Raw genomic sequence first — 25,953 nt, 5'->3', positions numbered from 1 at the left:
TTACCAACAACTGTTAGGTGAGGTATATGGCATTGGTGGGACCGCAGCATCCACTAGAAATCTAATTATCGCGTTAGAATTTTTGTTTTCCATCTAGAGATGGAGGGATCTAAAAAATTAGTTGGGAGTCATTGTTTGCATCTTAAAGTCCCTAAAAGTAAATATAATTTTAAAGTATAAAAGTCTAACTTGAATCTCTACTCTCGCAGTTGAATAATGTCAGCCTCAAATCCTCTATCTCGCATCTTTGAATCCAATCGTTTGATCAGAACAAACTATAAAGACTGGCTAAAAAATCTCAGAATTATCTTAACTTCTAAAAAATTAGATCATGTACTCGATCAGAAATCTCTAATATTACCAAACCGTCCTACTGCTGAGCAAAGAATCGCTTATGAAAAATGGACGGATGAAGACAGTGGGGTCAAGTGCTATGTGCTAACATCCATGTCAAATGAGTTGCAGAGCCAGCATGAGCATATGCCTACTGCCAGGACTATGATCACTCACCTAAAAGAGTTGTATGGTGAGCAGAGCCATACAGCACTCTTCGAAGTATCCAAAAGACCCTTCAATCTGAAAATATGTGAAGGACAGTCAGTCCATGAGCACTGTATGACAGTGATCAAGGATATTGAGAAGCATGAAAAGTTCGGGCTTGATACGTAAAAAAAATTACCGATGGATTTGATCCTTCAATCCCTTACAAATTTATATAGTCAATTTATTATAAATTTTTATATGAACAAACTTAATTGCACTATACCTGAATTGGTCAATATGTTGGTCATTACAAAAAGAATCTTGAAGAGTTCAAAGGGCACTATTTTCGTTGTAGAGCAGACTTCTTTGATCAAGAGAAAGCCTGATTGGAAGAAGAAAAACAAAATCACTAAGAAGCAAAAGAAAGAGAGCAAGCCAAAGAAAAACATTCCAAAGAAGGCTGAAGCAAATGGAAAGTATTTCCACTGTGATTGTGAAGGCCACTGGAGGAATTATCCACTTTACTTGGAGAGCCTAAAGACTAAGAAGGGTGATAAACCTTCAGAAGGTATGCTTGTAATTGAATCTAACTTTATGATTTCTTCTACTTCTAGTTGGGTATTGGACTTTAGTTCGAGTGCTCATATATGTATCTCAATGCTGGATCTAATAGAAAGTAGGAAGTTGAGAAAAGGTGACATGATTCTTTGGATTGACAATAGATCAAAAGTTACTGTAGAAGTCGTTGGCACTTATCCTCTTTGATTACCATCAGATTTTAGATTAGATTTAAAAGACTATTATTTTATTTCTGTAGCTAGTCAGAATTTGATTTTCGTGTCTGTGCTAGCACAGGATAGTTTTGAATTAATTTCAATAAAAACTTTTATTTTATTTATTTATAAAATAAATTGATTGTACGAAGTCTTTTAATTGACAGTCTATATCACTTGCATATTGATGCAAATGTAAATTTGAACGAGCAAATAGTGAGTGCCGTAAGTCAAAAGAGATCCAGAGATGAAATTAACTAGAAGTACTTGTGGCATCATAAACTAAACCATATTGGAGAGAACAGGATAAACAAACTAAAAAAAGATGGGATCTTTGGCTCTTTTCATCCAGAGTCATATCTAGCTTGTGAATCTTACCTTCAAGAAAAAATGGTCAAGTTGCCCTTTGTAGGATATGAGAAAAGGGCCATTGAGTTACTTATCTTGGTACACACCAATATGTGTAGGCCATTTGATGTGCAGGTCAGGAGTGGTTATAGCTACTTCATCATCTTTACCAATGATCTGTCTAGGTATGGATATGTGTATCTGATGAAACGGACGTGAATATCTTAGTCAAAAATTTTTGAGATATCTTAAGGACAATGGTATAGTCTTTCAATGGACTCCTTTCGAAATACCTCAACTCAACAGGATATCTGAAAGGAGAAATAGGATCCTATTAGTTATGGTCAGGTCCATGATGAGCTTCACTGATTTATCTTTATATTTTTGGGGACATACCTTATTAATTGTAATTCACTTGTTGAATTGAGTTCTATCAAAATCTATTCCTACCACACTGTATGAGATATGATATGGTAAGATGTCGAGTCTAGGTTATCTTAAGACTTGGAGATATCCGGTCTATGTCAAGAGAGATGGCTGATAAATTAGATGATAGATCTGTAAAGAAAATATTCTTTATGAAAGATAAGGGTCATGGCGATGATTCTAATACTTTTGACGAGGTAATGTCTGATATCAATTTTGAGAAATAGTTAGATGCAATGAAGTCAGAAATTGACTCGATGCATTTGAAGTAAGTATGGATCTTAGTGAATCTATTCGAGAGTATAGTACCCATTGGATGTAAATAAATCTACAAAAGAAAAATATATGTCGATGGTAAGGTAGAGACCTATAAAGCTAGGCTTAAGGCAAAAAGTTATAGCCAATGCGAGGGTATTGACTATCAAGAAATCTTTTCGTTCGTAGCTATACTGAAGTCCATCCGCACTCTGCTTGCTATTGCAGCTTATTATGATTATGAAATCTGACAGATGGATATAAAAATTACTTTCCTGAATGGATATCTTAAGAAAGATATCTATATGGAGTAGTCTCTGAATTTCATATATGATGATGGTGATCACAGTGTCTGCAAGCTGCAAAGGTCTATGTACGGATTAAAGCAAGTTTCTCGAAGTTGAAATCTTCGTTTCGATGATATGATCAAATCATTTGATTTCATCAAGAATGAAAAGAAATTTTGTGTATACAAAAGGGTCAGTGGGAGTGCAATAATTTTTTTCGTATTATACATGGATGATATTCTCTTCATTGAGAATGATATTCCTATGCTGACCACAATCAAAAGATGGTTGTCTAAGGAATTCTCCATGAAAGATCTAGGAGAAGCATCCTATATTCTTGAAATAAATATCTATAGGGATAGATCTAAAAGAATGCTAGGCTTGTCACAAAAGCTGTACATAAATAAAGTGCTGAAGAGGTTCAGTATAGAAAACTCTAAAAAAAAAAATTTATCTCTTACGTATGGTATTCATCTTTCCAAGACGATGTGTCTGACCACATCTGAGAAAATTTAGTGCATGAGTAGGATTCCTTATGCCTCAGCCATAGAAAGTATCATATATGCCATACTGTATACTCGACCTGATATTGTCCTTGCTATGAGAGTCACGAGCAGGTATCAGTCGAATCCAGAAAAGGAGCATTGAATAGCTGTGAAGAACATTCTTAAGTACTTAAGAAGAACTAAGAATTTGTTCTTAGTCTTTGGAGGAAGTTTTGAGTTGCAAGTCGAGGGATATACTGATTCAGACTTTATGTCTGATTCTAACGATAAAAAATCTACATCAGGATATGTGTTCATACGTAATGATGGCGCAGTCAGTTGGAAGAGTTCCAAGCAATCCATCATAGCGGATTCGACCACAGAGGCTGAATATGTCGCTGCTTCGGATGCTGCAAAAAAAGATTTTTGGTTCAAAAAGTTCATCGCGAAACTTGAAGTTATGACATCAGATGCCATACCACTTTATTGCGACAACAATGGAGCCATAGCACTTGCTAAGGAGCCGAAGTCTCATCAGGAATCAAAATACATCGAATAGTGGTATCATATCATACACGACTATCTCGAAAAAAAATATATCGAAGTGTGAAAAGTAGATTTCACGGACAATGTGGGAGACCTGCTGACAAAACAATTGAGCCAGCCAAAGTTGGAAGTCCATTTTGAGAAGATGGGACTTAGATTAGTGGTCAATCGGCTTTAGTCCAAGTGAGAGATTGTTAGATGTATGTTCTAGAAGTCAATATGGTTGATACATTATAATAAAGCTAGAACATAATTTTATACTTAACATATTGATTTGATCAATAAAAAGATAAGTTTAATTTTTATTTAAGTTTGATGTGTCCTTGAATCGTCCATGAAATTAATATTTTGATACATATTCTCAAAGTATTGAGAATTAGAGACATGTATTTAATTTTTAAATACTTTCAATCATAGAATCATTATGAGGATGATGATCGATCCGGATAGACCGACATACAGATTGCTTCCTACGGGATAGATGAATCTCTGATCTACAGTGTCGAAATACTGAGCGATGAGTGTAGGTAGTTGTTAGAGAACAACTAGTACTGAGTATGACCATACGAGAGATCATTTAGATGTTTACTCGATCGTCAGTGATTGTCTCGATGCTGTAGTTGTGTGAATGATCCTTTGATCTGTGATGGTATGACTGCTCGCAGTAAGGCTGCTGGAGTTTGACTGACATATAAACATGGTCTCAATGAGCTCTTATAGTGGATGTTGACGATAGTTGGTCCACTGTAAGAGTAGGATGCATATCAAGATGGAATCTATCGATCTTAATAGAAAAGAGTAGTCTCATGAGATTTTAAGAAGTTAAGTCCAAGAGTCTATGGCCACAGCAGTGTGATTAATGAAAAAAAATTTCATAAGAATCACAATTAGACTTGAGCTGATCAAATCTATCATATAACTGATGATGAGGTTTGACGATTTATCCATGACCTGCCATCTAGTCGGAACTCACAATTGAGGGACTGAATCACGTGGGAACTACACCTTGAGGTTCTTTTTCGATTCTACTGAATTGCCACTACATACTGTTAGGTGTCACTGATAGATTGTGAAAGCTCACTAAGATTGCTCAAGATCAACAATCCTTGATGAGTTAGAGTGAATTATTTCGATCTATTGAAAAGAGTTTCAATGATACTATGATAGAAATCATTGTATATCTCGCTATCAAATAGAATTGAATCTATGGGATCACACAACAAAGGGATTAGATCTGAAATAAGCAATTGGGCTTATGAAGTCTCAATTGGGTTTAGAAAAATCCTATTGGGTTCAAGATAATCTTGCTAGCACATGATTGGATCTAATTTTTTCTTTACATTTGAATTTTTTATTTAATAAGATTAATTCAAATTTAATTATCTGCTAATAACCTAAAAGAAGTAGATTCATTGGGCTTCAATTGTTGGGTGCCTAGGGTTTTGGATTATATGAATTAAGGGTTCAAGCCCTTAATTAATTTTTTTGATAGTTTTGATTGGGTGCCACTTGATTTGATCAAGTTAGGCATGCCCACCCATTAGAGGGTGTGTGGGACCAGCACGGGGCATCCCATGAGTGCCATGTGGTATGTATATTTATGGGTGTAAAGGCTCCAATAGTTGGCGCCTAAAGGATCTCCTAAAAAGAATCAAATAACTAAAAGAATAAGGATTCCTAATGCAAGTAGGAGTTGTATTAAGTGGTTGTTTGGTTTTGAATAGGATTCAAATCTTATGCCTATTTAAAGGGATCTTTCCTAAGGCCTCTAGGCAATTGAACCAACAGCCCCACACCTCCATAGAGTAGCCCACACCTCCTCTTTTTCTTCTCCCATCTCTTCTCCCTTGAAGATCCAACGCCCAAGCCTTGGGCGTCCTCCATCTTCCACACCCAAAGGAGTTTGGATGTCTCTTTATTTGCTGATTTCTAGTCCTTGATTGCTTCATAATCAAGAGAAGACAAGTAAAAGAAGAAAAGAAAAAAAAGATCAAAAAAAGGATCAAAGAGTTGATCACGATCCAGACTTCGTTCAGATTCACAAGTTGATTTTTTTTAGAGAAAAAAAATCAATACCAAAAAAGATTGTTCCAGATTGATCCTGAGTGGATACCCATAGAGATCAGATGCTTACGTGGTTAAGAAAAAACTGATTTTCTTCTAGATCCAGATTAGAAGAAAGAATTTATGAAACAGATTTGTGATTCAATCACATATTCAATTTCAGCATATGTTCAATTTCAGCATATGAATTAGATCTTAGTACTTTATGTTTTATATATGCATGATGTAGATTAAAAGATATTTTAATCTTCTATTTCACTATATTATTTAGAAAAAAATTTTGAAACATACATGCATGCCCCAACATAGTAAATCCAACACAACCTTCCTATAGGGATTCATTCATAGCTATCTGAAAGCCTTTGAAATCTTTATATTTTTTTCTTAAAACATACATATATATATATAGATGAAAAAACTATAAAATTCATGCTTCATAATCATACTATTTTCATAAAATACATTCATGGAATCAATGCTCATAATAAAATATATTTTTTCATATCACATATGATGATCCTTATTTTATAAAAAATATAATTTTATCAACAACAGATTATTTGCATAGAAAATATGATAATTTTAAAAATAAATAAGAAGATAAGATCCACTTACCTCGATCGTTCTAGAGCTTTAGTCTTGCTTAAATGAATCAGATAATTCTATTTAAAATATTAAATCATCAATTTTTATTTCATATATTCAATAAAATTAAATAATAAAAAAAAATGATTGATTGGATGTCCAGTCTGATAGACCATCTGAATACTAAATCGATTAGGAGTCATCTCACTGAGGTCAATAGGGATCCCTAAAAGAGAAAATGATGGCCCGATACAAGATCTATAGATTTTTTTTAGAGAGAGAAAGTAGGAGAGAGAAATTTTAGAGAGAGAAAAAGAGAGAGAACCTTAGAGGGACTTTAAGAGAGAGAGAAAGAGAGAGAGAGAGAAAGCTTTTCTCTCTCTTTTTCTTTTTTTTTCATATGGGCTTATGGGCCAAATCTTGATGGGCTTGTTTATTAGGATCGAATATTATATTTTTCATCTATGTATATGTATGTTTTAAGAAAAAGATATAAATATTTCAAAGACTCTCAGATAGCTGTAAATGAATTTCTATGGGAAGATCGACACCTGAAGCTAGCATCCACACAAAATATGACCCCACCAACGGGTATAAAATTGACACACAAAATAAGAACTCTGTCGATTAAGAAACATGACCCTGTCATGGGTATAATAGTGACCGTAGCACGAATATCTATGAGCAATATTTTGAAACATGATACGAATATATGACAAAAATGATTTATGATTCATGATTATGAAATATATATGATTTATGCATGCATGATTGATTTATAACTTATTTTATTATATATTCTATGAAATGCTTATTTTTGTAATATCTGTTACTTTCTAAATTTTGTATTATCATAAAAAACTTGTGCTGGATCCGACAAGAAAGCGTAGATTCTACTTACTAGACTAGTATAGCTCATATTTTTTTTATTTTCTTTTTTTACAGAGGAATAAGGTTAGGACTGGCGAAGAAAATCCAAGCTTGGAGATCTGTGAAGCAAGCTTAAAAATTTTATAGTGAAAGTTTAGTTTATTTTATGATCATAGACTTGTAGATATTTAATTATGACCTTGAGACTTGGGTTGATATTTATTTTTGAATTTAGACCAATTTTGATTTAATTAAGTATTTGAATTAAACTTTATTATTATTTTTATTTATGATATATTTGTTATTATATTTAAGAAGATAAATATTGACTTCATATTATCATGGACTGTATCCCTTGATAGCATGGCCGTGTTATGTCCTAGATTTAGGGTGTGATAGAAAAATCATAAAATTTATGCTTCATAATCATGCTATTTTTATAAAATACATTAATAGAATTAATACTCATAATAAAATATACTTTTTCATATCACATATGATGATCCTTATTTCATGAAGAATATAATTTCATCAACAACAGATTATTTGTATAGAAAATATGATAATTTTAAAAATAAATAAAGAGCATAAGATCTACATACCTCGATCGTCTTGGAGCTTTAGTCTTCCTTAAATAAATCAGATAATCCTATTTAAAATATTAAATCATGATCAATTTTTATTCTATATATTCAATAAAATTAAATAATAAAAAAAATGATTGACTAGGTGACTAATCCGATAGACCATCCAAATACTAAATCGATTATGAGTCATCTCACTGAGGTCAACAGGGGTCCCTAAAAGAGAAAAAATAGCCCGATACAAGATCTATAGATCTTTCTTAGAGAGAAAAAGTAGGAAAGAGAAATTTTAGAGAGAGAAAAAGAGAGAACCCTAGAAGGACTTTAAGAGAGAGAGAAAGAGAGCTTTTCTCTCTCTTCTTTTTCTTTTCCATGTGGACTTGTGGGCCAAATCTTGGTGGGCTTGTTTATTAGGATCGGATATTATATTCTACCCTCTTAAAAAAAAATTCATCCTCAAAACTTAACATACCTTCATTATCAAATAAGTAAGGATATCTTGACTTCATATCATCTTCAAGCTCCTAAATAGCCTCTCTCTCTTCATGATTGCTCCAATGGATCTTCACATATGGAATTATGCACCGTCTTAGGACTTATTTTTTTTTATCAATAATTCGGAGGAGAAACTCTTCATAGGTTAAGTCTTCATGAACTTATAATGGCTTATACTTTACACATTATTCAGATCAGGTACAAACTTCCTCAGTAGTAAAACATGAAAGACATTGTGCACTTTGGATAATTCTGATGGTAAAGCTAGTTTGTAAGCAACATCTCCTACTCTGCTCAAAACTTCAAAAGATCCAATATAGCACGGACTTAGCTTGCCATGCCTCCTAAATCTCATAACACCTTTCGTAAGTGATACTTTTAAGAAAACATAATCATCAATTTGAAATTTCAATTCTCTCCTCTTTCTATCAGCCCAACTCTTCTGTCTATTTTATGCTGCCTTGAGTCTTTCCTTGATCAGATGAATTTTCTCTCTAGCATCTTGAACTAACTCAGAACCCAATAATTTCTTTTCACCAACGTCATCCCAATACAAAGGAGATCTATACTTTCTTCTATATAAGGCTTCATAGGATGCCATCTTGATACTAGAATGAAAACTATTGTTATAAGCAAATTCTATTAGAGTCACGTGATCATCCCAATATCCTCCAAAATCGAAGGCACAAGCTCTCAACATATCCTTAAGAGTTTGGATTGTCCTTTCAGATTGGCCATCGATCTGAGGATGGAAAGCAATACTGAGCCTCAATTCGATCCCTATAGCATCTTGAAAACTTTTTCAAAATTTGGATACAAATTATGGATCTCGATCAAACACAATATTTATCGGAACACCATGTAGGTGCACTATTCTATCAATATACATCCGTGCTAACTTATCAAGTGGAGTACCAATTCGAAAGAGTAAAAAATGGGCTGATTTAGTAAGCCGATCAACAATCACCCATATTGCATCATTCTTCCTTGCTGCCCTTGGAAGCCCTATGACAAAATCCATCGTAATATGCTACCATTTCCATTCTGGTATCTCCAATGATTTTAGCAAACCAGCAGGCCTTTGATATTCGGCCTTCACTTGCTAGCATACCAAGCATCAAGATACAAATTGAGCTATCTCCTGCTACATTCCGTTCCACCAAAAATATTATTTTAAATCTCTATACATCTTTATACTGACAGGATGAACGGAGAAGCGAGATTTATAAGCTTCCTTCAAAAATTTTTTCTTCAGTTTGGGATCTCTAGGTATACATAATATATTCTCAAAATATAGAATATCATCTGAATGAATTCTAAGCTCAGGTCGCAACCCTTTCTCCATGTCTTTTTTGAACGGACATAAATGAATATCATTCTATTGGGCCACTTTTGTTTGTTCAATCAATGCTGGTTGTACCATTAAATTGGCTAACACATTCTTAACATCAGTCCTGATCACTTCAATTTGCAAATCTTCAAGATCCTTCAGAATTTATCATTGAGTAGAAAGCATGGCTGTCACATTTGCTGTGGATCTCCTAGTAAGTACATCTGCCACCACATTGGCTTTTTCAGGATGATATTTAATATTTAGATCGTAGTCCTTCAATAGTTCAAGCCACCTTTTTACCTCATATTCAGCTCTTTTTGAGTAAATAAGTACTTTAAGCTCTTATGGTTAGTAAAAATTTTACATGATTTCCCATATAAATAATATTGTCAAATCTTCAAGGCAAAAATTATAGCTGCCAACTCCAAATCATATGTCAGATAGTTCTGCTCATAAGATTTTAGTTGTCGAGAAGCATAGGCTACCACCTTATCATTCTGCATCAATACACAGCCTAATCTTTTCTTGAAAGCATCGTTATAAATAACAAATCCTTCATTACTAAAAGGTAAAGTAAGAACTGGGGCAGATATCAATCATTGCTTCAAATCTTGAAAACTCTGCTCACATTTACTGCTCCATTCAAATTTTACTCATTTCTGGGTCAAGCGGGTTAGAAGAATTGCAATTTGAGAAAATTTCTCAATGAATCTTCTATAATAACCAAGCTTTTAACTTCTGCCATATTAATCAGGCAAGGCCAATTCACCACGGCTTCTATCTTCTTTGGGTCGATTGAGATTCCTTCCTTAGATATTATATGATCGAGGAAGATGACACTGTCTAACCAAAACTCACACTTACTGAGTTTGACGAAGAGCTTCTCTTCCCTCAAAGTTTGTAGCACAATCCTCAAGTGTCTCTTATGTTCCTTTTTACTTTTAGAATAAAATTAGAATATCATCAATAAAAACAATAATGAATTGATCCAGATATACCTTGAAGATTCTATTCATCATATCCATTAAAGCAGTCGGTGCATTGGTTAGTCCAAAAGATATTATTAAAAATTTATAATGGCCATACTTGGTTCTAAATACAGTCTTAGACACATCTTCATCTCTGATTCTTAGTTGATAATAACCTGATCGTAGATTAATTTTAGAGAAGACTTGAGCACCTTGTAGTTGACCAGATAAGTCATCTATTCAAGAAAAAGATATTTATTCTTCATAGTTACTTTGTTCAGCTCTCGATAATCAATACATAATCGCATGCTCCCATCCTTTTTTTTTATAAATAGCACAAGAGCTCCTCATGGTAATATACTTGGCCGAACAAACTTCTTATCCAAAAGTTTTTGTAGTTGAATCTTTAATTCACATAATTTCACAGGAGCCATCTGATAAGAAGGTTTTGATATAAATCCAGTCTCCAATGTGGTATCAATTTTAAATTCAATCTCACGATCTAGAGGCAACCTAGATAGCTCATCTGAAAAAATATTAGGAAATTTTTTGACAATTGGAATATCATCCAATTCTATTTTCTCCTTCTGGGTATCCACTACATAGGCCAAAAATGCCTTCCATCCTTTCCTTAAAGCATTCTTGCATTCATAACTGAGATGATACTAGAAGAAAGCTTAAACTATTTGGGTTCCGCATTACGAGCTTCACCTTGAAAGAAGAACTGCAGCTCACCCGAAATTTGAAACACCACTCTTTTTTCAAAATAATCAATATGGGCATGGTACGAGGATAACCAGTTCATCCCAAGAATAATGTCAAAATCATGCATATTTAATTGAATCAGATCTACTGTTAATTCTCTTTTTCCTATTTGAGTTATACAATTCTTAAAAATAATGTTAGCAGTAGCAATGTTCTTAAGAGGTGTGCTAACATATAATGGCTCAATCAATTCCTCAAGCATACAATATAAAAAAAGTAGCAAACTTGTGAAATATAAAAGAGTGAGAAGAATCAGAATCAAATAGCACATGAGCACCTATGGAGTTGACTGGGATAGTACCTGTCACCACTGGATCACTTGCACTAGCCTCCTGTTGGGTTAAAGCAAACATTCGTGCATTTATTTTCTATTTTTGGTCAGCTGGTCTGATAGGTCTAGAGTCATCCTTTTTCTTATTTGGGCAATCACGAGCCATACGTCCTTTCTCGCCCCATGAGAAGCATGCTCCTATCTTCCTGAGATAAGGTCCGCTATGATTTTTGCTGCAGTATGAACAGGATGTAGATTCTTTCTTCTTATCAAAATTATTATTTTTGAGATTTTTCAGCTGATCTTTTGAATTTTCTACTAATCTTGGCCTCTTTCTATCTCCTCTTTCCAGATCTGATCTTTTTAATTCTGACTCCACCTTCAAAGCTCATTCTAGCATGTCCTTGTAGTCATTGAAAATATGAGAAGACAGACGGGATCAAATTTCATATCTGAAATCTTGTTCAAATCTATTGGCTTTATTTCGAACTCCATAAGCTGGGGGCAGAAGCAGCCTAGCTCGTTAAATTTGTTGGCATATTCCAATACTGTCATGTTATCCTTTTGCTTCAAAATCAGAAACTCATTCTCTTTTACCAATCTCATTGTCTCAAGAAAGTACTGATCATAAAATATCCCTTTGAATTTCTCTCAAGTCAGCTGGTCATCAAAATTTCCATAGGTAGCTTTTATGGCAGTTCACCAAAACTCAGCGTTCCCTTTCAACATAGGCATGGCTAATCTGACCTTTACGTTCTCGAGATACTGTAGGGCATCGAACATCTTCTCCATCTTTTGAATCCATATCTCTGCAACCAAAGGATCAGGTCCACCTTCAAATAGTAGTAGATTGAGCCTTCTGAATCTTTCATAGTATGACTCCATAGATGATGTAGGTCGAGGAGTAACTTGTGTCTGCTGCTACTGGATAAGCTGGGCCACCACCTAACATACACCAGCAATGTCTGTCTGAGTGGCCGGTGCATTAGAAGCCCGCTCAACCGATTGGTTAGCAACTCTCCACGACGTCATTCTTGCTCCTCTTGTCCTAGCAGCCATGTTTGCCAAGGTTTTATCCTTCCTGTGCTCATCGTTTCCTATCCAAAATTTAACATTATTCCATTTCTATAATAGGGCAGTAGTATAGTTAATAAAATTTATCCTTCTTCATTCCATCAAGTCAAATTCTAACTATACGTGACCTAACTATCCACTGCTAGATTTTAAGTTCTACCCATGATCAAATCTATAGCTCTGATACCATAAAATGTCATGCCCCAAATCTAAGACATAACACGATCATGCTATCAAGAGATACAGCCTATGATAACACGAAGCCAACATTCATCTTCTTAAATATAATAACAGATGTATCATAAATAAAAATAATAATAAAGTTCAATTCAAATACTTAATTAAACTAAAACTGGTTCAGAGTATCTAAATCCAAAAGTAAATATCAACCCAAGTCTCAAGGTTCATAATTAAATAACTACAAGTCCATAATCATAAAATAAACTAAATTTTCACTATAAAATTTTCAAGCTTGCTTTGTAGATCCCCAAGCCTGGATTCTCTTTGCCGATCCTAACCTTATTTCTCTATAAAAAAAAATGAAAAGAATATGAGCTACACTAGCCCAGTAAGTAGAATCTACGCTTCCTTACCAGATCCAGCATAAGTTTTCTATGATAATGCAATATTTAGAAAGTAACAGATATTACAAAAATAAGTATTTCATAGAACATATAATAAAACAAGTCATAAATCAATCATGCATGCATAAATCATGTATATTTCATAATCATGAATCATAAATCATTCTTGCCATATATTCATATCATATTTCAAAATATTGCTCATAGATATTCGTGCTAAGGTCACTATTATACCTATGATAGGGCCATATTTCTTAATCAATAGAGTTCTTGTTTCGTGTTCCAACTTTATACCCGTTGGAGGGGCCATGTTTCGTGTGGATGCTAGCTCTAGGTGTCGATCTTCCCATAGAAATTCATTCATAGCTATCTGAGAGCCTTTAAAATTTTTATATCTTTTTCTTAAAATATACATATACATAGATGAAAAAACTATAAAATTCATGCTTCATAATCATGCTATTTTCATAAAGATATTCATGGAATCAATGCTCATAATAAAACATACTTTTTCATATCACATATACTATTCCTTATTTTATAAAAAAATATGATTTCATCAACAACCGATTATTTGTATAGAAAACATGATAATTTTAAAAATAAATAAGGAGCATAAGATCCACTTACCTCGATCGTCTTAGAGCTTTAGTCTTCCTTAAATAAATCAGATAATCTTATTTAAAATATTGAATCATGATCAATTTTCATTCTATATATTCAATAAAATTAAATAATAAAAAAAAGATTGACTGGGTGATCAGTCCGATAGACTATCCGGATACTAAATCGATTAGGACATCTCACTGAGATCAACAGGAGTCCCTAAAAGAGGAAAGATGGCCCGATACAAGACCTATAGTTCTTTCTTAGAGAGGGGAAGTAGGAGAGAGAAATTTTAGAGAGACAAAAAGAAAGAGAACCCTAGAGGGACTTTAAAAGAAAGAGAGCTTTTCTCTCTCTTCTTCTTCTTCTTCTTTTTCATGTGGGCTTGTGGGCCAAATCTTGGTGGGCTTGTTTATTAGGACCGGATATTACAAAAAGAAAAAAATATTTTCATTGAATTTTTAAGAAAAATATAAACACAATAATATTTTATTTTAAAAAATAATATAAATGAAAATAATGACGATCATTTGTATTATAACAAACAATCATAATATGAAATAATCTATTATAATGACTATTTTTTCTCTCCAATTTTTCAGATGTAACATAATGGAAGTGGCCCAAAATAGATGTAACTTGACAGCCATAATTTAAACCTTCATTTCTATCCTTCAATCTCATATCCTATCTCCTCCTATTCCCATTACAAAGGAGAATGATTGATAGATCATCCTTTTTGGTCAAGGGGTTTGAATGTGGCTGGTCCATCTCTACCAGACCAAATGACTGGGTGTTGCACCTGTTAATTTAGTGGATCCTAATTCTTATACAAAATTTATTTTGATTCAATGCATAGTAAACTGATCAAACAACTAGGGTTTAGAATTATGATTTTAAACAAATGAAGATTACCAGTTAATGTATATAGATCATATCATATTAATGTTTAATCTTTGTAATAGCATTTTCTAAACTACTAGAAAATTATTCAGTTATTCACAATTTTTGCCCTTCAAAATGATTCTCCAATTTATACGTAGTTTAACAAATTGATCAAGAATCATTTGATATTCATAATTTTTTTTTATTTGCTTTTGGATTTTCAAGAAAAAAGTCACCGATTGCATAACAATGATTTGGAAAACATCTATAAGTTCCTAAAGAGAGCTCCCTTTTCATTACATACATCACATATGATGATATTTTTTTTTTTTTTTTTTTGAGGTAAAATGGAGGAAGCAATTAGCTTCCCCCAGCTACATCACATATGATGATCGTGCAAGTCCTTCTTCAATCACAACAAATCTAATGATCAATCTTTATCATCCTTACAATATTAAAGTGGCTATATCTCCCAATTTCACAATTTCCATAATGACCCTAATGAACTTTTTTGCTCATAGATTTAAACTTTTATGGAAAGGGATGACGAAATTATTGGATTCTAAGGAGGAATAAGGGAAACTCTCTTTGAGTGGGATTTTTATGATCATACGCACAACTCGTTTCTGGTAGATGTCATGCATATTCCTCCAAGAAAAGTGGGAGAGGGAGCCGGGACAGCAAAAATAATAATTTTTAATTTTTTAGTGCCACAAAGCCAGATATCAAATAACTTCATCACACTACCCACCTGAAAATCTAATCAAAAACAGCATACAAATTAAAGTCAGATGGTCCCTTCACTGAATACGTTTCCAGCTTCACGAGTCCAGTTATATATATATATATATATATATATATATATATATATATATATATATATATATATATTGAACTAATATAGATGATAAAGGCTTTTAAATATTGAGAACCACAGGAGGCACAATGAACTTGAACTAGGATGAACTTACTAGACTCAGTTAAAACGATAAAACTGTTATGGTGGCTCAATTATGTAGCTTGTGGTAAGGTTACCACACATGCTTTGTAGGTGAAAGAATGATTGGATTTCTTTCACGGTACCAACCATTAGATCGCATTTTGCATAATTTTCAAAGCACAACATCCATTTCATAATTCATGTTGCAGAGGGAAGGAAGGAAGAGATTTATCGTACTTTGAAAGCCATGCAAAATACGATCTAAAGGTCAATGTCGTAAAATAAGATCAATCATTTTTTTTTTTTTGCACCAAAAATGCAATCTGAAACCATGTTTTGCAACATGGATGTGTATTCTAAAACTTCCATTAGAGTAACCATAACAATGAGACCCAACAAGTTAATCAGGCTCCATTTATAGAGACTTCAATGTTCTTCTCGTTTTATTTATTCTTTTTACCGGCATTAGTAAATGCACATGCAAAATAACTTATAAGACAATTTTTATTATTTTAGAAGTTCTAAAGCCGCTGTTCACTGAGCAACAGTGAGCAGCCTCCTGCAACATTTTTATTGAAGGTGAATAATTTTTTTTTTTATTTTTGAGAAAGATAAATAGACCATAGTAAACTGAACCATTTTATTTTAAGATATATTTTTTGAATAATATGAAAACTCACAAGCATCTTCATGTTCTAGATGAAACACATTTGTTGACCAAACAATCCATTGATTAATTTTGAATAAATTCACTATGAAATCTCTAAATAAGGCTATAGGCCACTGGTTGGTTAATTTTTTGCTTTTTCACTGTGTTTCTGCCATTTGACATTTTTTTATACTATATGTATAACTAAAAAACCATTAGGTCTCCACAACCCACTCATAATTGAAAATTCAGTGCTGCAAGCCACCAGTGCTCGCAAATATATAATTTTAGTGAAGGTGAAGCGCCTCAGTTACAAGACAATAAAACAGTAAATTCCAAAAACCAAATGAATTGGAAATGGATTTGCAAAAGCACAAATGCAGAAGTATGGTTAACCAAAGATGTATACCGGTGCCTGTCAATTCGGCCATGCAAAATTTGAGAGCACCTGAAGGAAGAGCCTCTTTTTGCTGCTACAATGATCTTAGACTTCCTTTGGATGATAATTTTCCAGTAAGAAAAGGACATTGATCAGATCATGCATTGATGAAACCTTGTGTCAGCAGGAGAATCGGTGTACCTCCCAATATAGTGCTCTTCTAGCTCAAAAAAATGATTTTCAAAGAATGATCCCTCTCTACCTCAGGATTGAGATCTCTCCTTCATCTTTGCTTTGGTGAAAATTACACCTGCTAATAGACCTGTGGAGTAAAATTTTGTTTGCAGATACCATAAGAAGGTGACATGGTAAAAACGAAGTTACACAAATGCCTTTGTCCAATGAGAAAACCTACCAAAAAGGATGCTGAAGAAATTCTCCAGGGTAATGGGAACTTTAAAAAGAATGATTCCAGCAAAAGAGAGAGGTATCTTATTTAGTGATCCTACAAGGCTGCAAAAAAAAAGAAAAAAGGAAAAAGAAAATAAAGAAACAAATACATCAGCAAAGAAAGTCCACATACAAATTGTGGACTGTTTAACTGACTTAATAGTCGAAAAGATCGTTAAGTTAATATTTAATAAACATTTGCAATCCCAGTACCAGAACCCGTAAGCATCTTAGCATAGTATTGGTAATGCCCGATACACACCGGTGCAGACCAATACGGTGTACTAGTTTAAGTGCCAAATTGAATTTTTACGTCTCCAAAAGATAATACATCAATTTCGACAGGGAAGTTGGTGCAAAGAAAGACCACAATACTCCTATAATGCGCTCAGGTAATGTAGGATGAAGTGTAGTTATCTTTCAGTTATGTAAGCAGTATATGTTATTTTTCATGCCCAAGACAACCAAGTTTACAACATTAGACTTGCATTCTTGTATCAAACATACAAATCTGAACATTATGTGCATGGTGATTTGCAGTTAAGATGTTCTCTGTTTCAAAGAGGGGCCATAGTAGAATATCATTGACTGGTAAATGTTTAACTGCTGCTCCAACTCCAAGTTGCCAACCCTTATGATCGTATATACCACCCGGTACTCGGGGCTAATAGAGCTTCCATACAACTTTCAAGAACTTGGAGCGATCCCAAGCATCAAACCTAAACCAAATCATTTTCTGAAAAAAAAAATAATCGAAACTTTTAAAAATCTATTACGTTCGGTCCTCTTCCAAAATATTATTCCTCAATTGACAATTAATTTGATAAACTTTGGAAATCAATTTATCAAAATGTCCACTAAGTGTAATAGTTGCTCCAGCTTGCACACACAAACAATAACTTATCCTATCTCTACTATATATCATGCAAACTCCCAGCATGGTTGGATGTTTGCACATTAGATTGTGCCTCTTAACTTTTTCTTTTTTCTAGAAATACAATTTAAACCAACTATAGACACCTATTCAAATTTACTGTCTGATAAATGACTAAGAAGAGTTGCAATAACTAATATTGGGAGTATATTTATCAAATCTACTCTAAAGAACGATGACTGATAGGATCACAGCCATCAGACAAATGTTCTTTCCTTAAGGGATGACACACGTTTGCAATCAACATCATGCAACTTGCAGAGGTTTGTGAAGCAGTCATTATTTGCTCCAAACTTCTTTGACGGAATTAGCACCATGTAAGTTTTTATGCACCTGAGGCCTTCAAGCCTGGTTCAAGAAATGCTACAATCAAATATTCCTTCTCTTGGGTGTAGGTTTCTAAACCTATTCAATCCTGTCTGTTTCTAATCAGATCCAAGAAAAGTGAGGAACAAGTAAGGAAAGAAGTTAAATATTTTGAATGTAGGGATTCAGCTTACTAGATCTTTATGATGGATCAAGCCTGTTGCTCTCCTTTGTGACACAAGTTCATATGATTCAGTGGCTTCAATGAACCCACTGAAATAGGAATGACACAAGTGCGAGAGATGGTGCATGGGACACCATACTCAAAATTTTCTGAGAATAAAGATTAAGGACAGACTGTTGGACTACAGAAGATTGGAATGGTACATACATATTTTGGTAACAAACCTTGCGTTTTGAAATGATGAGCATAACACAAATTAAGAACAGCATGAGTGCTGTTTTTGAGTTCAAATGTCAATTTTCTAACAACATGATGACTCTTTTGTTGACACCTCTCTCCTCAGTGCATGCACAGAGGAGAGGTTACAATTTTGAACCCAAAAATGAAGAATAAAAAGTTCAAATGTCAACATCAAAGTGTTGTAGTGTACCTGTATGTAGTTGCACCTGTCTGGTGAAGAAACCACATAGTAGTGAAGCTGATTGCAAATCCCAAAAACCCACTTGAAGTCATCACCAACCAAAACATAGGCATCCTCAAAAGTGGCCTGCGAATTCACTTCACAGATACATAAGCCCAATAAGATAATAAAGAAAATATCACTTGTCCTTCAAACACTCATATGAATTAAATGTATCACCAGCTTATTCGCCACACAAACAGCATGACAATGACATCATGGATCATGGTGATCCAATCCTTTTGGATCCTTACTTTTGTTACTTATATTTCTATCCAATCTTGAGAGATACATTTCGTACAATTGAAATCATCAAGTAGTAAATATGCACTGGTAAAAAAGCAGGGTGGAAATTATATGTGTATTCATGTGTGCGCGCGTGCGTGTGGGATGGATCATGGTGATCCAATCCTTTTGATCCTTACTTTTGCTACTTATATTTCTATCCAATCTTGACAGATACATTTCATACAATTGGAATGATCAAGTAGTAAATATGCACTGGTAAAAAGGCAGGGTGGAAAGTATATATGTGTATACGCGTGTGTGAGAGAGAGGAGGGGGGGGAGCGTATCTAGAATATATGCATATACGTGTGTGTGTGTGTGTGTGTGTGTGTGTGTGTGTGTGTGTGAGAGAGAGAGAGAGAGAGGGGGGGGAGCATATCTAGAATTTGACAATAGTTCCTCGAGAAATATTGTTATTTTCCAACTAACATGTTCTAGTATATCATAGGCTCTCAAATAAGTATAAAAGTGTATACTTAAATTTATTTTTACTGATTTTCATTCCTTTTGTTTCAATTTTCACTTATTTTTTATCTATTTTATCAATTTTACTGATTATTATATAATTGTAAAAAGCCAACCACATAGATATCTGCAGATGCACCTGCATCGCATGGTGCAGTCGCTTTTCAAAACCTCAGGCACATTGCAGCTGATATGGAGCCAGTGCATCCAGCATTTCAAAACTTGGGTTCAATGCATATTCATAATATGCATACCATCTACAAATTTGAACATTAAAAAAAAATAATTTTGTCATCATTTTAAGTCACGCTACTGTATGAAATATATGTTTTAATTTACCAACCAGTTTTATAGAGCTGGTTCTATCAAATGCACCTCACAACCCCTTCTCCTGACTTTTTAGCAAAACCTTGGCTTTGCCACTACCAACATAACTAGCAAGTCTTGCACCAAAACTCTTATAAAAATTGAATTCGGATTTCAGTTTTTTTATTTGTATCAACATATGGTGTGATACATATATCAGCTTATGCTCAAAGACATAACATGAAAGCAGCATATATAAATAATTTGTGCAAGGATGATGTAAAAAGTCAGTAATATGAAATTTTGGATGATTTACTCACGTTTTAGAAAGGTAGTCCACTTCATCAAATGCAAATACAAGCAGAATCCCCAAAGGCAATGAAAGAGTGTTATTGAGCAAAACCATTGAAAACTCATTCAAATTTCCAGATTTTGTCACTTGCTTTGCTGTATCCATGACCCGCCGTAATGTCAGCTGAGGATTAGCAAAAGGCATGTGTCGGCCAAAAGGAGTGCAGAAACATCAAAAAGAAAAAAGACGAAGAAATAAAGGCATTGCAGGAGTAAAGTTATATCATTTATTATCTATTAGTCACACTGCCATCTCACTACTTACAGATTACAGAAAATAGCATCACCGCACAACCTAGGAATCATGTCCTAACACTCGACCAGCAAGCAGATTATCCCAACAAAACTGGAAATATGCACAATCAAGATTACAGTTGGATAAAATAATTCAAACAAACATAGCCTAAGCAAGCAATAAATTTGATACTAATAAGAAGATAACTTCTAGGGCTCGTTTTTTGGAGGGTAAATAACTTATCTAGTAATCTCTATTTTCTAGGGTAAGTGTTTTCCGGACAACATTTAGACAGGAAAATAATTTATCCACATCCTTTTATGCATTAGAAATGACTCCGGAATCTGATGCCCATGTTCTTTGGTATTACAGATAAATTGCTGAGATCTATCCATATTTCCCCTATCACCTTTTATTATATAAATATATAAAGATTTTGTATATAATTTAATATATCATAATATATAATATAATATAAAATAATATAGATAATATATATTATATTATATGAGCCATGCTAGAATCAGATCGATCAGATTTGGACTCAAATTCGGTCAGATAAAACTTCTATAATAGGGGTCCTACATCAATGATCCAAACCGTTGAATATGATCTAGTATCTTAAAACTATTTGTACACAAAAAATTATATGATTTGGAGATTCCTAGCCTATGCATCAAGTAGTCAAAAATTGGACAGCCTAAATAAAATTGAATTAGATGTATATTTTGATCACTTGATAAATAGGCTAAAAGTCCTCAAATCATATGATTTTTTGTGTGCAAGCAGTTTTGAGGTAAAAAATCACATCCAACGGCTTGAATCATCGATGTAGAATCTCCATTATCTAGTTTTGACATAACCGGATCTAAGCCTAAATACGGTCGACCTTACCCAAGTCTGCCCCATATTATATTATACGACACTATAATATATTATATTAATATATATCATTATGATATTATTTTATTATTATATTATTATTATATGGTTAGGGGTATTTTAGGAATAATAAAAAGATTATTTTTTTGGCTAATGGAAAAATGACTTATCTACCTCCTAGATGGGTACGACTTTCCTCCCATTTTATGGATAAATACTATCTATGAAAAAATAACTTACCCACCTAGAGAAGCACAAGATCACGAGTAATCTGGTCAATCAAAAAGTTGACTAACTTTTTCATTATATTTATCCACCAAAGAACGGACCCTCGAGTATACCTAGCTAGAAGCATACTTTCCATATAGCATCCTGTAATGGACATGTTGAGCCAAACAGACTACATGCAAGTTATATAAGAGGATGTACAAGAACCATGATAATATAAAGTTCATATATATGAGTGTTATCAGTGCTACGCAAAGTTTGTCTTGGTACTAGATCCCACATTGTTACCATATTATTACAGTGTCAGTACACAATATGGTATGAGAAAGGTGGGCATATGAATGTTGATACAGTATACGACTGTATACCAGTTCAGTACTGATACGGTACATTCAATATAGTATGGTACTGATCGGTATAGCAAACCTCGATCCCCCACTTAGATCTTAGTATTGGAATACCAATCAAGGTCTAAAATAAATGTTATTCGTTATGGGACAAAATACATCAATTGTTTTGCTGAAATAAAGTTAAACTGAATATCCTTCTAAAGTCTAGCTTATCTAAAAATCCTACAAATTTTATATCAAACATCATAATGATACAAAAGAAGAAAAAAGTGACTAAATGAGATTGCATCTGTTAAAGCATTTAAAATATAGCTACTTAAGTTTTTCTCTAGGATCATGAAGAAATTAATCAGCACATGTATGCAATTTTAATACTATTATTGTTTACAACAACAATAAAAGACATGTTTTGAAGAGCAATGAGAAATACGCCAAATATAAATATTACCGAATATGATGCTGTCAGAAAACAATTAACAATCTGCCATGTATAGCCAACTGCATGAAACGACAGATCTGTGATTCCTCCTGAAATTGCTGAGATTATCTGCAAAAGGAAAGAAAATATTTAATTAGAAAATTCAACTCATTTTGTCAGAATTAATTAAAGATCAGTACCCTAACTTAATAGATAAAGAAACTAACATGAGAAATATCATTTCAGATTATTAAGGAAAATAAAGCACAGAAATATTTATTCAATCATCAAGTGATGAAACATTGCACGAATTCAATTGCTCAGCATATGCGTCACAAGGATTTTTTTTTATTATTATTCTTTACATCACTTATGCAACATTCATAAATTTTGTTTTAGAGAAATTTGCTGAAGTGGTATGATCCTTGACACCTTATTTCTTATTTAGATGATAAATAGAATATTTAGGTCAATTGACTTTTTGAACGCTCAAAAATGACACAGCAGATTCAGCTAGTTAAAATGATATTCATTAAATTTTTAATCATTATTTTGTAAACAAAGATAGCAGTGACAAGAGTGTCAGAGAAGAGGAAGGAAAGACTTCGAAAGAATCTGCAAATTTGCAGTAAAACTAAAAGTAGCCCTTAACAGGAATTATCAGTGAAGAATGTTCATAAAGCATTTTCGGATTGTTAGATGAGCCAGTGATTATGGCTATTTCCTGCATGCAAATTCAGTAAAAAAAAAGACCTAATAGGGATCTTCCTTTACTTTTTAATCTCCAAAACATATCTTCATCAGCGATGCCTATGATAAAAAAATGGATGTGCCCAAACTTTGAAACCACAGGTACCTTATATTAAGCATGCTTTTCTGCCAGAACTGTTCACACTCGGTAGGGAAAATTTCAACAAGTGTTATAAATAATAATATGCAATATCAGATTTTACCCCTTTCTATTTGAAGTGACACACCAGTAATTTTGAGAGAAGTGAATAGAGTTCTAATATTGCAATTTGGAAATACCATAAGGAACAAAGCAGCCCAGACTGTGTTGCCATGATGCTTTTGGAAAAGGTATGTTTCGCCAAGAGCAGTAATAACATTGGTGACATTCTTCAAAACTGTTACCATGGCAACATTAATGTTCTTTAAACTGCAAGTAACAGGGATATTGAGTTAGCAACATATTAAAGCTCGATGCAAGAAACTGAAAATGGAGTTGCCTTCCAACATATGATGAACCTCTGTACTCTAATGCACTCTAAAACTATAGCAATGGTGTCCAGATCTCTAGAAGAAATTGACTTTAAAAAAATGTAATAAAAAATATATAAATACTGAGATCCCTGAAGCAAAATAATATAAACTGATGAAACGCATATAAATAAAAAGGACAAGTTTTTAGCTATGCATGCGGACCCGTTATTTTAATAAACCAAGAAAAAAGAGGATATTTTTTCAAAGATGTCAAAGGACTGATAAAGACTGATGAATTCTTTCTTTTTTAGAAGCAGAAAAAATGACAGCATCCATTATATGTATCTAACAAAAGATGCATCTGATGCAGGACTGTGATTGCATGATCTAACATCATCTTTTATCCATAAACCAAGGTTTTGTACCATCATCGGTACCATATTGGTATCGATATGGTATGATACAGCTCCCATACTGATATAGAGTTGAGAGACCCTTTTTCTCAAGCTCAGCCACAGTACCACCTGAAATCAAGCAGTACAGGTCATACAGCACGAAACTAGCAGAACCAATTCGTTCCATCTAGTAAAATCAGTGCAGCCTCTACGCCATATCAATCTCGATATCTTATCACTCTACAGTAGGTACATATCATACGGGGCAATATAGGTCAGCATGGCAAACCTTGCTGTGAACTGCATCACATGATTCCATGGATGGCTGGCTATGATTCATTACATGTGATGCACATGGTAGACTTATTTACAATGAATCACAACTCACCAAAAGCTGGACTTGTATCATGATTTGATTGATATTTAATTTTACTCTCTCCAAAGAGAGATAGGTCATAAAACATTTTCCCTAAAAAAAAAAACAAGATGATTGCATTTATTAAGAGTAAAATTAGTAAGACAATATCTAACGGAAATTTTGGAAGAGGAAAGAAGAGAACACCTTCCAGATTGATGTCTGAGGCCTGCAGAAATGCCTGGTTGTTACCTTACAGAGTCAATTTTTAGCATGACTAACATGATTCAAACACCAAGAAACCCCATGAAATATGAAGTTGCCTTTTTAAATATTTTGAAGTTTATGGTTTATAATAATGATTCGCCGAACCGATCTGAATGGTTTGGGGCATTCCGAGCTATACCGGCTACAAACCTGGATAGTTCGGCCCTCCGAATCGGAACACCAAACGAGGAGAGGAAAAGAAGAAAAGAAAGAAAGAGAAGAGGAGGAGAGAGAAGACGGGACGACACCACCGGAGGGGCGACAGTGACCTGTCGAGGCCGTTAAAGGGCCATGGAGGCCTCGGCAGCTCCGTGTCGCCCAATAGGATGTTTAATCGAGAGAGATAGAGAGAGAGGGGGGAGCAAGGGTATTGAAGGGAGGCTCAGCCAATGGAAGGCCATAGGGTGGCCGCTGTGTCCACTGGGCAGCGAAAAGGCACGAATGGAGCCACAGCCATGGAACAGAGGTGACCACCTCAATATATCGTATTTTTTAAATGATGAATAGTGAAGCCGGCAATGGATTTGCCGCTTCATCTGTCGGAATTTTTAAAAAAAAAATCCATGAAATAGGGGCAATCGCCCCTATTTCACATCCGTGAAGCTGTGGGCCACAATTTTGCCATCTAGGGGCCATGGTGGCGAGCAGGAGATCCTCTGGTGGCCTCTCCACTGGCTTTCCCTCCCTCCTTCTCGATCGCAATTTGGCAAATGAAGCGGAGGCCTTGGTGGCCCTTGGAGCGCGCCGGTGGCCCGCCTGTGGCCACTACCGACATCTCCGACCACCCTCTTCCTAATGAAATCCTAAGCAGCCCTTACACGTTACAATAAGGATGGGTGCAAATCCAGATTTGATTAGGATTTTCTCAAATTGTTGATTTGATTTGATATCCTGATTTGATTAGAATTTTCTTATATTGGTGATTTGATTTGAAATCCTGATTTGATTAGGATTTTCTCAAATTACTGGTTTAATTTGAAATCTTGATTTGGTTAGGATTTTCATATTTTGATGATTTGATTTGTTTGATTTTCTTTATTTATAGAATTCTATATGTATTTTCTTATTTTGTTAAGATGTGTTGCTTAATTTTACTACTTTCCAATAGTGGGATTGTAAGTCTAAAATACAGGCTTGTAAGACATCATTAGCATGTTATGAATGATTGAAATTGAAATTATTTACATAATTTTCTGTCTATTTCTGAGTACTCGTCCTAATT

At 34.0% G+C, this 25,953-nt stretch overlaps 1 protein-coding gene across 1 annotated transcript; it reads right to left on the bottom strand.

Annotated features, from left to right (window-relative positions):
- Positions 1-16,516: 16,516 nt before the first annotated feature.
- On the bottom strand, positions 16,517-23,666 carry LOC140851274 (GDP-mannose transporter GONST1-like). The gene is made up of 6 exons (XM_073242892.1): positions 23,541-23,666; positions 22,542-22,640; positions 20,368-20,522; positions 18,960-19,076; positions 17,071-17,168; positions 16,517-16,977 (listed from the first exon to the last, which is right to left on the bottom strand). The coding sequence occupies exons 1-6, from the start codon at positions 23,646-23,648 to the stop codon at positions 16,919-16,921; spliced, it is 636 nt and encodes a 211-aa protein (XP_073098993.1). The 5' UTR covers positions 23,649-23,666; the 3' UTR covers positions 16,517-16,918.
- Between the last annotated feature and the right edge of the window lie 2,287 nt (positions 23,667-25,953).

This window comes from Elaeis guineensis, chromosome 8 (assembly GCF_000442705.2).
Source record: "Elaeis guineensis isolate ETL-2024a chromosome 8, EG11, whole genome shotgun sequence".
Classification (NCBI taxonomy): domain Eukaryota; kingdom Viridiplantae; phylum Streptophyta; class Magnoliopsida; order Arecales; family Arecaceae; genus Elaeis; species Elaeis guineensis.
The sequence above is the reverse complement of the archived record's forward strand: the minus strand, read 5'-3'. Positions and strand labels throughout refer to the sequence as shown.

Excerpts from the sequence above, each read along its gene's own strand:
- LOC140851274 (XM_073242892.1), bottom strand. The coding sequence starts at position 23,648 with ATGGTAACAGTTTTGAAGAATGTCACCAATGTTATTACTGCTCTTGGC. Across the intron at positions 19,077-20,367 it reads GTGGACTACCTTTCTAAAAC|GCCACTTTTGAGGATGCCTA; the intron begins GTGAGTAAATCA and ends GTGAATTCGCAG. Across the intron at positions 16,978-17,070 it reads TTTCTTCAGCATCCTTTTTG|GTCTATTAGCAGGTGTAATT; the intron begins GTAGGTTTTCTC and ends TTTACTCCACAG.